This window comes from Thalassophryne amazonica, chromosome 14 (assembly GCF_902500255.1).
Source record: "Thalassophryne amazonica chromosome 14, fThaAma1.1, whole genome shotgun sequence".
Lineage (NCBI taxonomy): Eukaryota > Metazoa > Chordata > Actinopteri > Batrachoidiformes > Batrachoididae > Thalassophryne > Thalassophryne amazonica.
This window is the reverse complement of record NC_047116.1, coordinates 56,827,974-56,843,004: the sequence shown is the minus strand read 5'-3', so window position 1 is coordinate 56,843,004 and position 15,031 is coordinate 56,827,974. Positions and strand designations below refer to the sequence as shown.

General features: G+C 43.0%; 1 protein-coding gene across 1 annotated transcript in view; it reads right to left on the bottom strand.

The window, feature by feature from the left end:
* LOC117524284 (polycystic kidney disease protein 1-like 2) overlaps nt 1-15,031 on the bottom strand; it is a 152,437-nt gene that overhangs the window by 95,706 nt on the left and 41,700 nt on the right. Inside the window, exons 17-21 of the mRNA XM_034186054.1 lie at nt 9,684-9,797; nt 8,792-8,906; nt 8,492-8,682; nt 8,178-8,408; nt 1,086-1,187 (exon numbers count right to left, since the gene is read on the bottom strand). Coding sequence (XP_034041945.1) covers nt 1,086-1,187; nt 8,178-8,408; nt 8,492-8,682; nt 8,792-8,906; nt 9,684-9,797 — 753 coding nt within the window. The remainder of the gene's footprint in view (nt 1-1,085; nt 1,188-8,177; nt 8,409-8,491; nt 8,683-8,791; nt 8,907-9,683; nt 9,798-15,031) is intronic.

The window sequence follows — 15,031 nt, the reverse complement described above, 5'->3', positions numbered from 1 at the left end:
CGAAGCATTAATTAATGGTAGGGCTTCCTTGAGCAGCCTGGTAGGAATGGGGTCTAATAGAGATGTTGATGGTTTGGATGAAGTAACTAATGAAAATAACTCAGACAGAACAATCGGAGAGAAAGACTCTAACCAAATACCGGCATCACTGAAAGCAGCCAAAGATAACGATATGTTTTTGGGATGGTTATGAGTAATTTTTTCTCTAATAGTTAAAATTTTATTAGCAAAGAAAGTCATGAAGTCATTACTAGTTAAAGTTAAAGGAATACTCGGCTTAATAGAGCTCTGACTCTTTGTCAGCCTGGCTACAGTACTGAAAAGAAACCTGGGGTTGTTCTTATTTTCTTCAATAAGTGATGAGTAGTAAGATGTCCTAGCTTTACGGAGGGCTTTTTCATAGAGCAACAGACTCTTTTTCCAGGCTAAGTGAAGATCTTCTAAATTAGTGAGACTCCATTTCCTCTCCAACTTACGGGTTATCTGCTTTACGCTGCGACTTTGTGAGTTGTACCACAGAGTCAGGCACTTCTGATTTAAGGCTCTCTTTTTCAGAGGAGCTACAGCATCCAAAGTTGTCCTCAATGAGGATGTTAAACTGTTGACGAGATAATCTATCTCACTCACAGAGTTTAGGTAGCTCAAAGTCAGAACAAGATTTAAGGTATGATTAAAGTGGTGGGTGGACTCATTTACATTTTGAGCAAAGCCAGTTGAGTCTAACAATAGATTAAATGCAGTGTTGAGACTGTTGAGTGTTGAGAGCTGAGAGAATAAGAGGGCTTCTTAAAGAAAAATTAACAGGTCTGTGTGAGCCAGAATTCTTGCTGGTTGGTAGGTGTTCAAATACTTATTTGCAGCAGTAACATACCAAAAAAGTGATAAAAAAAAAAATCATACATTGTCATTTCCTGATTTTTTTTAATTTTTATTTTTAGATTGTCTCTCACAGTGGACATGCACCTAAGATGAAATTTTGCAGACCCCTCCATGATTTCTAAGTGGGATAACTTGCAAACGGCAGGGTGTTCAAATACTTATTTTCCTCACTGTATATGCAGTCTAAGTGTTCACAATGTGTTAACCTGAGAGGTGGTGGAGGCCCCCCTCCGATGTCCAGTGTTGACAGTTAAGAGGTATCGATATTCGTCCATGGGATTATTGTCTTCCAGTACTGTCATCTTTACCTGAAAAGAATGATGAACATTACAGAAAATCCATGGCACACACAAAAAGAACAAAATAGTATTTAACAAAAATAAAATGTAAAAAAAGAAACAGTTGAATTAGTCTGTTTGTAGCCATATGCCCCTTGGCTCTGGTAAAAGTCAAGGGGTTTGATAAAAAATGCTGAGGTAATTGGGCACTGGAAGAAGAACTAGGAGGAACTCCTGCATCATACTGGAGTGCACTCTGTAGTAGGGGCAGAGCTGGAAGTTGATGGGGGTTCATCATCAACTTCTTTGGTGGAAATCACTGAGGTAGTCAAACAACTCTGCACTGGCAAAGCCCCGCGCCGCAGGCTGATGGGATCCATCCAGAAATGCTGAAGGCTCTAGGTGTGGAGGGACCGTCTTCGATGAGATGTCTCTTCAACATTGCGTGGAGGACTGAGACAGTGCCTAACGAGTGGCAAACTGGGGTGGTGGTCCCCATACTTAAAAATGGGGACCAGAGAGTGTATGCCAATTACAGCAGCATCACACTATTCAGCCTCTTTGGTAAAGGCTACTCCAGGGTGCTGGAAAGGAGGGTTCGGCCGATAGTCAAACCTCAGATGGAGGAGAAACAATGCGGGTTCTGTCCTGGCAGTGGAACAACCAATCAGCTCTTCACTCTCACAATGATCCTAGAAGAGGCATGGCATATGCCCATCCAGTCTAGATGTGCTTGCCGCCAATCCTGTTTGTGATATTCATGGACAGGATACCGAGGCATAGTCGGGGGGAGGAGGGTCTTTAGTTTGGTAGGCTGAGGGTCTCATCACTGCTTTTTGCAGATGATGTGGTCCTGTTAGCATCATTGGCTTGTGACCTCCAGCACTCACTGGGTCAGTTCACAGCTGAGTGTGGAGCAGCTGGGATGAGAATCAACACCTCTAAATCTGAGGACCAGGTTGCTCAGCAGGAAACCGATGGATTGCCTACTCGGGTAGGGAATGAGGTCTTGCCCCAAGTGAAGGAGTTCAAGTACCTTGGAGTCTTGTTCATGAGTGAGGGTACAATGGAGCGTGAAATTGGCTGGAGAATCGCTGCAGCGGGGGCGGTGTTGCATTTGTTCTACCGTACTGTTGTGATGAATAGGAAGCTGAGCCAAAAGGCAAAGCTCTTGATCTACCGGTCAGTCTTCGCTCCTACTCTCACCTATGGTCATCAGGGATTGGTTATGACTGAAAGAAGCAGCCAAAATGGCTTTCCTCAGGAGGGTGGCTAGTGTCTCCCTTAGAGATAGGGTGAGAAGCTCGGTCATTCTTGAGGAGCTTGAAGCAGAGCTACTGCTCCTTTGCATTGAAAGGAGCCAGATGAGGTGGTTCAGATATCTGGTAAGGATGCCCCCTGGGCACCTCCCTAGGGAAGTGTTCCAGGCACGTCCTCCTGGGAGGAGGCCACAGGGAAGACACAGGACTATTTGGAGAGATTATATCTCCACACTGCCCTGGGAACGTCTTGGAATCCCCAGTCAGAGGTGTTCAATGTGGCCCAAGAAAGGGAAGTTTGGGGTCCCCTGCTGGAGCTGTTGCCCCTGCAACCCGATCCCAGATAAGTGGTTGAAGATGTGTGTGAATGGACGCACAGATACACAAATGAGCCCATCCTGTCAAGTTTGACAAAAAATGTCATTACTCAAAAATAAATAAATAAAAGCTAGCACCGTTTAAGTATCCATATTAAAAGATAATATAATGGAGATAAACTGCTTAAATTCTGATGCTTGAGATCAAGAGAAAAAGTACATTTGTTTTGGTTATTTAACATACCATATGACTGTCTGCCACCTGGTCATGTTTGGGATTGCTGCAGGGAATAATGTTATCAGATGTGCATTGGAAACTTGGAGTACATGTTGCTTTTATCTTATCAACTCCTGTGTAGTTGAAGTTATATGCACAGTAAAATTAGCTTGCCCGTTTCTTTCATTTACAAAGTCAAGGTCTGTAGACTACCAAGGTCACCACTGCTTTTTCTTTAATGAAAACATTATTCAACCATTTTTAAAAACTTGAACTTACAGTTATCTGAATACACATATGTTGAGAAGTAAAGCTTGATTCACGTATCACTTAATAGTAAAATGATTTATTTAACCAAACTCTGGAAGTACAAAGTTTACTGTAACCTTTTTCTGAGGTTATGACAGAAGTTCAGGTTATGTATAATTTTTATTTCAAAAAATCCTTTGAGAATCACTGTGGAAAACATCAGTGCTAGTGCACATACTGACTCGGCACTGACTGTAGCCTTTAAATGTGAAATTCATAATTTGAGATGAATGTACATTCCTGAACTGTCAAGCAAGTGTCAGTGTTCGCCAGGTGGTAGCACAGCATATGACGACATTCTTTTCACACAAACTTCATAACAATGTAATTCACATGGATGCTTCAAAGGTTTCAAAACAGTTTTAAGCAGTGTTTCGAGTTAACCATCACTTATTTGCAGTGTTAATGGAAACTTTTGGCACCATCCCAGCCACACATTCTGTACATTTGTTCGTTCTGGTTTTACTTCAATGTACTGTTGTATATTTTGTTATGTATTTGCTTACATACTGGCCATCATCTTGCTCCCAGTCACTGCTCCCTGAATTCTTTCTTCAACTGTCTTTTGCTGCTACTTTTCATAAGAGGTTGATGTCTTTAGGCACTATCAATCAATCAATCAATCAATTTTTTTATATAGCGCCAAATCACAACAAACAGTTGCCCCAAGGCGCTTTATATTGCAAGGCAAGGCCATACAATAATTATGTAAAACCCCAACGGTCAAAACGACCCCCTGTGAGCAAGCACTTGACTACAGTGGGAAGGAAAAACTCCCTTTTAACAGGAAGAAACCGCTAGCAGAACCAGGCTCAGGGAGGGGCAGTCTTCTGCTGAGACTGGTTGGGGCTGAGGGAGAGAACCAGGAAAAAGACATGCTGTGGAGGGGAGCAGAGATCGATCACTAATGATTAAATGCAGAGTGGTGCATACAGAGCAAAAAGAGAAAGAAACACTCAGTGCATCATGGGAACCCCCCAGCAGTCTAAGTCTATAGCAGCATAACTAAGGAATGGTTCAGGGTCACCTGATCCAGCCCTAACTATAAGCTTTAGCAAAAAGGAAAGTTTTAAGCCTAATCTTAAAAGTAGAGAGGGTGTCTGTCTCCCTGATCCGAATTAGGAGCTGGTTCCACAGGAGAGGAGCCTGAAAACTGAAGGCTCTGCCTCCCATTCTACTCTTACAAACCCTAGGAACTACAAGTAAGCCTGCAGTCTGAGAGCTAAGCGCTCTATTGGGGTGATATGGTACTATGAGGTCCCTAAGATGGGACCTGATTATTCAAAACCTTATAAGTAAGAAGAAGAATTTTAAATTCTATTCTAGAATTAACAGGAAGCCAATGAAGAGAGGCCAATATGGGTGAGATATGCTCTCTCCTTCTAGTCCCCGTCAGTACTCTAGCTGCAGCATTCTGAATTAACTGAAGGCTTTTTAGGGAACTTTTAGGACAACCTGATAATAATGAATTACAATAGTCCAGCCTAGAGGAAATAAATGCATGAATTAGTTTTTCAGCATCACTCTGAGACAAGACCTTTCTGATTTTAGAGATATTGCGTAAATGCAAAAAAGCAGTCCTACATATTTGTTTAATATGCGCTTTGAATGACATATCCTGATCAAAAATGACTCCAAGATTTCTCACAGTATTACTAGAGGTCAGGGTAATGCCATCCAGAGTAAGGATCTGGTTAGACACCATGTTTCTAAGATTTGTGGGGCCAAGTACAATAACTTCAGTTTTATCTGAGTTTAAAAGCAGGAAATTAGAGGTCATCCATGTCTTTATGTCTGTAAGACAATCCTGCAGTTTAGCTAATTGGTGTGTGTCCTCTGGCTTCATGGATAGATAAAGCTGGGTATCATCTGCGTAACAATGAAAATTTAAGCAATACCGTCTAATAATACTGCCTAAGTGAAGCATGTATAAAGTGAATAAAATTGGTCCTAGCACAGAACCTTGTGGAACTCCATAATTAACTTTAGTCTGTGAAGAAGATTCCCCATTTACATGAACAAATTGTAATCTATTAGACAAATATGATTCAAACCACCACAGCGCAGTGCCTTTAATACCTATGGCATGCTCTAATCTCTGTAATAAAATTTTATGGTCAACAGTATCAAAAGCAGCACTGAGGTCTAACAGAACAAGCACAGAGATGAGTACACTGTCCGAGGCCATAAGAAGATCATTTGTAACCTTCACTAATGCTGTTTCTGTACTATGATGAATTCTAAAACCTGACTGAAACTCTTCAAATAGACCATTCCTCTGCAGATGATCAGTTAGCTGTTTTACAACTACCCTTTCAAGAATTTTTGAGAGAAAAGGAAGGTTGGAGATTGGCCTATAATTAGCTAAGATAGCTGGGTCAAGCTATGTCCCCTGATACTCAGGTTTAGGATTTAGTTTTTTGCTCAGTGTCAGTCATTCAATTATTTCCATCATTTGTATCCAGCTTTATCCAAAAACAATAAGAATTACATCCTTGGTTGATGTAACAAAATCAGTGGTGTTTATTCATTTGTCTGTCTGTCTTTTAGCAACATTACATCAAAACTATGCACGGATTTTGACTAAATTTTCAACACAGATAATTTAGGTGATCCAGATCAGGATTCTATTTCATGGATTCTCACAAAATTTGCACCACTAATAGATAGGAAGACTGCTGAATTTTGGAGGTGATCTGGCTCTGGATCCAGATTCTGGATCAAGATTTCCCTTTATATAGGCTTTGAAGGATTACTTCAAAATGACTTCATGGATTCTCACCACATTTTCACCACAGACACATATTAGGCCATAGAAGACTCCACTGAATTTTGGAGGTGCTCTGGATCTGGATCCAGATTCTGGATCAAGATTCACTTTATATAGGCTTTGAAGGATTATGTCAAGACTACTTCACAGATTCTCACCAAATTTGCACCACAGATAGATATTAGGGCATGGCAGACTCCACTGCATGTTGGAGGTGATCCAGATCCAGATTGGTGGATGTCAGAAATCTGTGGTTGCTGTTGTTTATTTATGTAGCATTTTCCAAACAACTGTTTCAAACTGCTTTGCAACATATATTTAATTAAGCTATCGCTTAGAAAAGGATTTCAAACCACAGTCATAAAAGACCAGTATGCAAGAACAACATAATTAAATGTTAAAATTCATAATTTCATAATATACATATACACATATAATACACCTATACACATGACACATGCAAAAATAGAATAATATAATAAGGACAAGGTCACAATGTACAGTAGTGTTCAGAATCATAGTAGTGCTATGTGACTAAAAAGATTAATCCAGGTTTTGAGTATATTTCTTGTTGTTACATGGGAAACAAGGTACCAGTAGATTCAGTACATTCTCACAAATCCAACGACACCAAGCATTCATGATATGCACACTCTTAAGGCTATGAAATTGGGCTATTAGTAAAAAAAAAAGTAGAAAAGGGGGTGTTCACAATAATAGTAGTGTGGCATTCAGTCAGTGAGTTCGTCAATTTTGTGGAACAAACAGGTGTGAATCAGGTGTCCCCTATTTAAGGATGAAGCCAGCACCTGTTGAACATGCTTTTCTCTTTGAAAGCCAGAGGAAAATGGGACGTTCAAGACATTGTTCAGAAGAACAGCTTAGTTTGATTAAAAAGTTGATTGGAGAGGGGAAAACTTATACGCAGTTGCAAAAAATTATAGGCTGTTCATCTACAATGATCTCCAATGCTTTAAAATGGACAAAAAATCTAGAGACGTGTGGAAGAAAACGGAAAACAACCATCAAAATGGATAGAAGAATAACCAGAATGACAAAGGCTCACCCACTGATCAGCTCCAGGATGATCAAAGACAGTCTGGAGTTACCTGTAAGTGCTGTGACAGTTAGAAGACTCCTGTGTGAAGCTAATTTATTTGCAAGAATCCCCCGCAAAGTCCCTCTGTTAAATAAAAGACATGTGCAGAAGAGGTTACAATTTGCCAAAGAACATATCAACTGGCCTAAAGAGAAATGGAGTAATATTTTGTGGACTGATGAGAGTAAAATTGTTCTTTTTGGGTCCAAGGGCCGCAGACAATTTGTGAGACGACCCCCAAACTCTGAATTCAAGCCACAGTTCACAGTGAAGACAGTGAAGCATGGTGGTGCAAGCATCATGATATGGGCATGTTTCTCCTACTATAGTGTTGGGCCTATATATATCGCATAATAGTTTTGAGTTTGTAGCGTCAACAGTGGATGTTACTATTATTGTGAATACCCACTTTTCTACTTTTTTTTTTTACTAATAGCCCAATTTCATAGCCTTAAGATTGTGCATATCATGAATACTTGGTCTTGTTGGATTTGTGAGAATCTACTGCATCTACTGGTACCTTGGTTCCCATGTAACAATAAGAAATATACTAAAAACCTGGATTAATCTTTTTAGTCACATAGCTTTACTATTATTCTGAACGCTACTGTATAAAACACAGCATGGATCTGTTTTAGTTTTACAAAATTAAACAAAATTTGATATTCTAACCTCAGCAGACAGCTTATTTATTTCCCTCATTTGGGTACAAATTAACCCTGCAGCTAGAAAACACCAAGAAGGAAAAGGTACAGACAGCTTCAGCACTTCTATGTTAATGCGGCATACTCAAAATGCAAATTTTGCAGAGATACAGTGAGAGAGATTCTCGATACAGTGAGTCTGCAACATGGACGACCAAAAAAGTTTTGATTAGCGCTATAGAACCTGCATTTCAACCATTTGAAAAATTCTTAAATAAGAAAATGTGAAATTGGAAAAATAAAAATGTAGAAATACACCTCTAAAAGACTATAATTTAGTGAAATGCTATCAGGGAATGATAGCAGTAAGCTGGTCTTCAGTGGTGAGATTCATTTGTTCTTTACCTTTTCTGTGTCTTGAAGGTCTTTTCGGCGTGCCCACACCACGGCTAACAGATAAGCTCCAAAGAGAGAACCCACAAAGCACACAACCACAGGGTTCTCAGCAAAAGTGGCAAAGAGCTCAGCTGTGCGGGACGGGTCCACAAGGTTAGGTGTTACAAAGAAAGAGCTTCCAAAAAAGGACAAGTGGTTGCAAAAGCACTGAGTGACTAAATGTGTTGTCTGAACACCAACCTTGAAAGATAGGAACAAATCAGAGATTTATTGTCATCAGAGTCTGAGAACGGTTCATATGACTGACTGATTTCTGTACTCACCCTACATCCATAAGTGCTCCAATCCAGTTTCAACTCATTCCAGTATCTACACTCAGAAGCGATGACATTTACTGATAAATTAGCATCAATTGATTTTATACCTGGACCCACTATAGGCCTCACTAGAAGATAGAATGTCCCAGTGTTCCCCTTCAAAGTGTTTGCGTCCACGAGCCAGGTGTATCGTTCATCTGTGTTAAGAAAAATCACAGAGCTGAAAGCTTAATGTGTCAAAAATCAAATGCAAAATATGTAGGAATGTAGTAAATACTATTTTCACAACTTAAAGTGTCTTTTTACCTGGTGTACTTCCCTGCTGAGGCATTTGTGTCATCGCTATATGATTGGTATCAGTAGGATAATCCTCGTGACCAAGGAACACTTTGAAAGTTAAAGGATCCTCAGAAGGCACAAGCTTTAAAAGTAAAATTGCAGAAATATTATTAGCAATACAACAATATCGTGTATTCCATACCACAATTTGCAAAATTACAATTTGCAGTAGAATGAAAAAAACGACAGATTTGAATGCACAAATCAAATGTTACATCAATTCGTCATTCATCTGTTCACGCATTTCGTAAGTCATCATCATTAGGGTTCATATGTGCAATTGCAAGGCCAACTGGCTGACAACAATCATTCCGCATCTCAGCCATTGATTAGGGTGCATCCCCAGCATGTACGCCGTCGGGGCTTCAAAATATACCTGGCTGGTACCGTCTCCTTCCCACAGAAACTTTTTCTGGATATCGTCATATTTTAAAGTCAGATTCGGATCTATAGTCTTCAAACGAGGGTTTATCAGCCCTGCAATAACCTCAAAGTTATCATAATATCCCGTGTCAAAATATCGCGAGTGAACGGCGAGTTTGTTCTTGCCCGTAATTTTCATCACCTGGAACGTACAGGAAGGCTTTTCCGGGATATTTAACCAGGTGTGCGGATAACAAATTTCCACGTACCCGCTGAAACTGTTCTATTTGAGTTGTGTTTACTCTCCAGTTCTGTGGCATAGGAGATGAACTACCAATTTATAGATCAGGTTTGATAACAGGTGGCTGAAAGCTACTTTGGCCTTTATCTGTGTTGTCCCAGTCCAGTCAGTTCTAAATTAGTTCTAAATTAATTAAACCAATGACTTGAAATAAAGCATGCAGTCTCTATCAAAGTAAAGAACATATAAATGGACCTTTAACACCAGTGTTGAATCAGCTGAAGCAACATTTATGATCACTGTGCTGTAGTTCTTCAGATCCAAAATGGAAGTGTTCACCTTCTCATCGAGAAGCCTTGGTAAAATAATCTATGGGGAAAGCAAAATACCAGAAATACTAAAATGGTTTGTTTACAAATGTGAAACAGCTTTATTGAATACAGATAATGTTATTATTGTTGTCTCATGTACTGAAGTGCATTTTATGCAATATATATATACGAGGGCTGTCCGTAAAGTATAGGTCCTTTTTATTTTTTTCAAAAACTATATGGATTTCATTCATATGTTTTTACGTCAGACATGCTTGAACCCGCGACGCTCCGTCACAGGAAAAACACCTCTGTTGGAAGCCTTGAGGACAAGTTGGAACATCTCCAGCTGATAAACAATTTCTCATATACTCACTCCACTGAAAGCCATCAAAAGCCAACTGGATTTTAACAAATGGTTATCAACACAGAGGTGTTTTTCCTGTGCCGCCGCGCCGCGTCGGCTGCGTCCCGACGCGCGGACCCGTCCGCACGTCTTTCATTAAAAAATCTCCTTTAACAGTGGAATATCTGGATAAAATGCTGAAACCAACTTCTTCTGAAACGTCTCTGTTCTCTCACGACGTCCTGGATCAATAGAGCCTGAAATGTGGAGGTTTTAAGCTTGAAACAGGCTGAAAGCCGTCCTGTGAGACCAACACCAAGGTGGTTTTGTCCCGCGTAATGAACAGCTCCATGGAGCGTCCCTCCGCTTTTCTTTCCATGAAAAAAACTCCTGTAATGGTGGAATGTGCCGAAAAAGTGCTGATGTCCACATCTTCTGCCTTTTTGTGAAAGTCAGACGAGTTCCCGGATCAACAAAACCTTCACGTTGGAAATGATCTGGTTGTTTCAGCGGGGTGTCAGCTTGTCGATGGGGGCTGGGAGCGCGCCGCACTCTCAGGAGTTGTGGTCAGTCCTTAAAGCGGCAGTAACACTCCGTAATCTGTTTAATCCCCATAAAATTGTCCCTGAAAGCCATATTAATTTTTCGAACGGTGTCCACCTGGAGGTCTCTCACAGTTTCTGGAAAAAAAATTGATGCAGCAAAGCTCCAAATCATTCAGACATTTATTCGCAATAAAAATCCGCCGAGAGGGTGGACCACACCTCACTCAAAGCCTGCTCACAGGCGAATGACGCAACCGACAGGCATGAAAAAACTCACGCACGCGCACGAGGGTTCAAGCTTGTCTGACGCAATCACACGTGATTCAAATCCATATGTTTTTAAAAAAATAATAAGGTCAGATACTTTTCTAATAGACGTCGTATATATATAAAATCGTGGTGGAGAGGTTTGTGTGCCGCTATGAACCTGAGAGCTGTATTGTCTGGAGCATTTGTGCTCCTGGTAGGGTCTCCGATGTCAAAATGATATCAGGCGAGACGTCAGACTAAGAATGATTCACAAGACACCATGATAGAATAAGGTAGAGAAAATGTGAACCAGCCCGGAAGAAGCCCGGGGCCCTCATCTGGAGCCAGGCCTGGATGTAGGGCCTGTCAGCAAGCTTGGCTTCCCACAGAGCCCAGTAGGGCACAACCTGAAAAGACAACGTGGACCTTCCATCTCCACCCTGTGGGCTCACCACCCGCAGGGGGAACCGCTGTGTCGAGTGGGATGTCCCTTGGGTGGCAGTGAAAGTCAAGGGCCTTCACGGACCAGACACAGGCAGCAGGGGCTAGCTCTGGGGGTGTGGAATGTCACCTCGCTGTGGGGGAAGGAGCCGGAGCTTCTGCGGGAGGTGGAGCGATACCAGTTAGATCTGGTAGGCCTCACCTCCACGCACAGTCTCAGCTCTGGAACCACTCTCCTTGATAGGTGTTTGACCTTATTCTTCTCTTGAGTTGCCCAGGGGGTGAAGCGCCAGGTGGGTGTGGGGATACTCATGAGTCCCTGGATAAGCGCTACGTTGGAGTTTACTCCAGTAGACAAGAGGGTCGCCTCCCTGCGTCTTCGGGTGGCGGGGGGGAAAACTCTGACTGTTGTTTGTGTGTTTGCACCGAACAGCATTTGGGAGTATTCGGCCTTCTTGGAGACCCTGAATGGAGACCTGTATGGGGCTCTGATGGGGGACTCCATTGTTCTGCTGGGGGACTTCAATGCACACGTGGGCAATGACAGAGACACCTGGAGAGGTGTGATTGGGAGGAATGGCCTCCTTGATCTAAACCCGAATGGTCATTTGTTATTGGACTTCTGTGCTAGTCATGGTCTGTCCATAACAAACACCACATAAGGATGCTCAAAAGTGTACATGGTACCAGAGCACCCTAGGCCGAAGATTGATGATCAATTTTGTGATCGTATCATCTGATTTGAGGGCGAATATTCTGGACACTCAGGTGAAGAGGGGACAGAGCTGTCAACTGATCACTATCTGGTGTTGAGTTGGATCAGAGGGTGGGGCAGGATTTTGGACAGACCTGGTAAGCCCAAACGGAGAATGCGGGTGAACTGGGAATGTCTGGAGGAGCCCACTGTTTGACAGATCTTCAACTCACCCCTCCAGCAGAGCAGAATCAGAAGTAGCAATGTTCAAAGCTTCCATTGCTGAAGCTGCAGCGGGGAGCTGTGGCCTGAAGGTCTTAAGTGCCTCAAGGAGTGGCAACCCACGAACACCATGGTGGACACCGGTGGTCAGGGAAGCCGTCCAACTGAAGAAGGAGTTCTTTCAGGATATGTTATCTCAGAGGACTCCAGAGGCAGTTGCAAGGTACCAACAGGCTGAAGGGCAGTTGCCTCTGCTGTGGGAGAGGCAAAGCAGTGGGTGTGGGAGGAGTTCGGAGTAACCATGGAGAAGGACTTTCGGTCGGCACCAAGGTACTTCTGACGGACCGTGAGACACCTCAGGTGGGGAAAACGGGGAACCATCCAAGCTGTCTACAGTAAGGATGGGACTCTGTTGACCTCAACTGAGGATGTAATCTGGCACTGGAAGGAACAGTTTGAGGAACTCCTGCATCAAACTGGAGCGCCCTCTATAGTAGGGGCAGAGCTGGAAGCTGATGGAGGATTTCCATCAATTTCCTTGGTGGAAGTCACTGAGGTAGTCAAACAACTCCGCAGTGGCAAGGCCCCGGGGGTTGATGAGATGCGTCCACAAATGCAGAAGGCTCGGTGTGTGGAGGGATTGTCTTGGTTGAGATGTCTCTTCAACATTGCGTTGAGGTCTGGGACAGTGTCTAAGTAGTGGCAAACTGGGGTGGTGGTCCCCATATTTAAAAAGAGGGACCAGAGAATGTGTGCCAACTACAGGGGCATCGCACAACTCAGCCTCCCTGGTATAGTCTACTCCAGGGTCCTGGAAAGGAGGGTTCAGCCAATAGTCAAACCTCTCATTGAAGAGGATCAATGTGGGTTCCATCCTGGTCATGCAACAAATGACCAGCTCTTTACTCTCACAACAATCCTGGAGGGTGCCTGGGAGTATGCCCACCCAGTCTACATGTGTTTTGTGGACTTGGAGAAGGCGTATGATCAGGTACCCTGGGAGATACTGTGGGAGGTGCAGTGGGAATATGGAGTGAGGGGGTCCATTCTCAGGGCCATCCAATCTCTGAGAGCTGTGTTCGGGTGCTCGGCAGTAAGTCGGACTCGTTTCCAGTGGAGGTTGGCCTCCGCCAGGGCTGCACCTTGTCACCAATCCTTTTTGTGATATTCATGGACAGGATATCAAGGCGTAGTCAGGGGGAGGAGGGTTTCTGGTTTGGTGGGCTCAGGGTCTCATCACTGCCTTTTGTAGATGATGTGGTCCTGTTGGCTTCATCGGCCGGTGACCTCCAACACTCACTGGATTGGTTCACAACTGAGTGTGAAGCAGCTGGGATGAGGATCAGCACCTCCAAATGTGAGGCCATGGTTCTCAGCAGGAAACTAATGGATTGCCTACTCCATGTAGGGAATATGGCCTTGCTCCAAGTAAAGGAGTTCAAGTACCTTGGGGTCTTGTTCACAAGTGAGGGAATGATGGAGCGTGAGATTGGCTGGAGAATTGGGTGCAGCAGGGGTGGAACTGCATTCGCTCTACTGTACTGTTGTGACGAAAAGGGGGCTGAGCCAAAAGGCGAAGCTCTCAATCTATTGGTCAATCTTCGTTCCTATTCTCACCTATGGTCATGAGGGTTGGGTAATGACTGAAAAAACTAGATCGTGGATGTAAGCGGCCGAAATGGGCTTCCTCAGGAGGGTGGCTGGTGTCTCCCTTAGAGATTGGGTGAAAAGTTTGGTCATCCATGGAGAGCTTGGAGTAGAGTTGCTGCTCCTTCGCATTGAAATGAGCCAGCTGAGGTGGTTTGGGCATCTGGTAAGGATGCCTCCTGGCTGGCTCCCTATTGAGGTGTTCCAGGCACATCCATCTGGGAGGAGACCCCGGGGAAGATCCAGTACTTGTTTGAGAGATTATATCTCCACGCTGGCCTGGGGATGCTTCGGGATCCCCCAGTCAGACGTAGTCAATGTGGCATGGGAAAGGGAAGTCTGGGGTCCCCTGCTGGAGCTGTTGCCCCCGTGACCCTAACCCGGAAAATCGGTTGAAGATTTGTGAATGAGTCTATATATACAGTAGTATTCAGAATAATAGTAGTGCTATGTGACTAAAATCATTAATCCAGGTTTTGAGTACATTTCTTATTGTTACATAGGAAGAAACAAGGTACCAGTAGATTCAGTAGATTCTCACAAACCCAACAAGACCAAGCATTCATGATATGCACACTCTTAAGGCTATGAAATTGGGCTATTAGTAAAAAAAAAGTAGAAAAGGGAGTGTTCACAATAATAGTAGCATCTGCTGTTGACGCTACAAACTCCAAACTATTATATTCAAACTGCTTTTTTAGCAATCCTGTGAATCACTAAACTAGTATTTAGTTGTATAACCACAGTTTTTCATGATTTCTTCACATCTGGGAGGCATTAATGTTGTTGGTTTGGAACCAAGATTTTGCTCGTTTACTAGTGTGCTTGGGTCATTGTTGAAACACACCCATTTCAAGGGCATGTCCTCTTCAGCATAAGGCAACATGACCTCTTCAAGTATTTTGTTTGTTAGAGGTGAGCATGTCACAACATGTCCACCTCTTCCACAATTTCTTGGATAGTCACACGACTGAAAAGCCACCGAAAGCCGTCTGAATCTTCCGAATGGTGGAAGAGGTGGGCATCATTTTTTGGAGTCCACCGTTGTGCGGACGTCTTTAAACCGGTTGTACCACTCCTTAATTTGTGTGATGCCCATAGGATCGTCACCGAAAGCCGTCTGAATAATCCGAATGGTTTCCACCTGG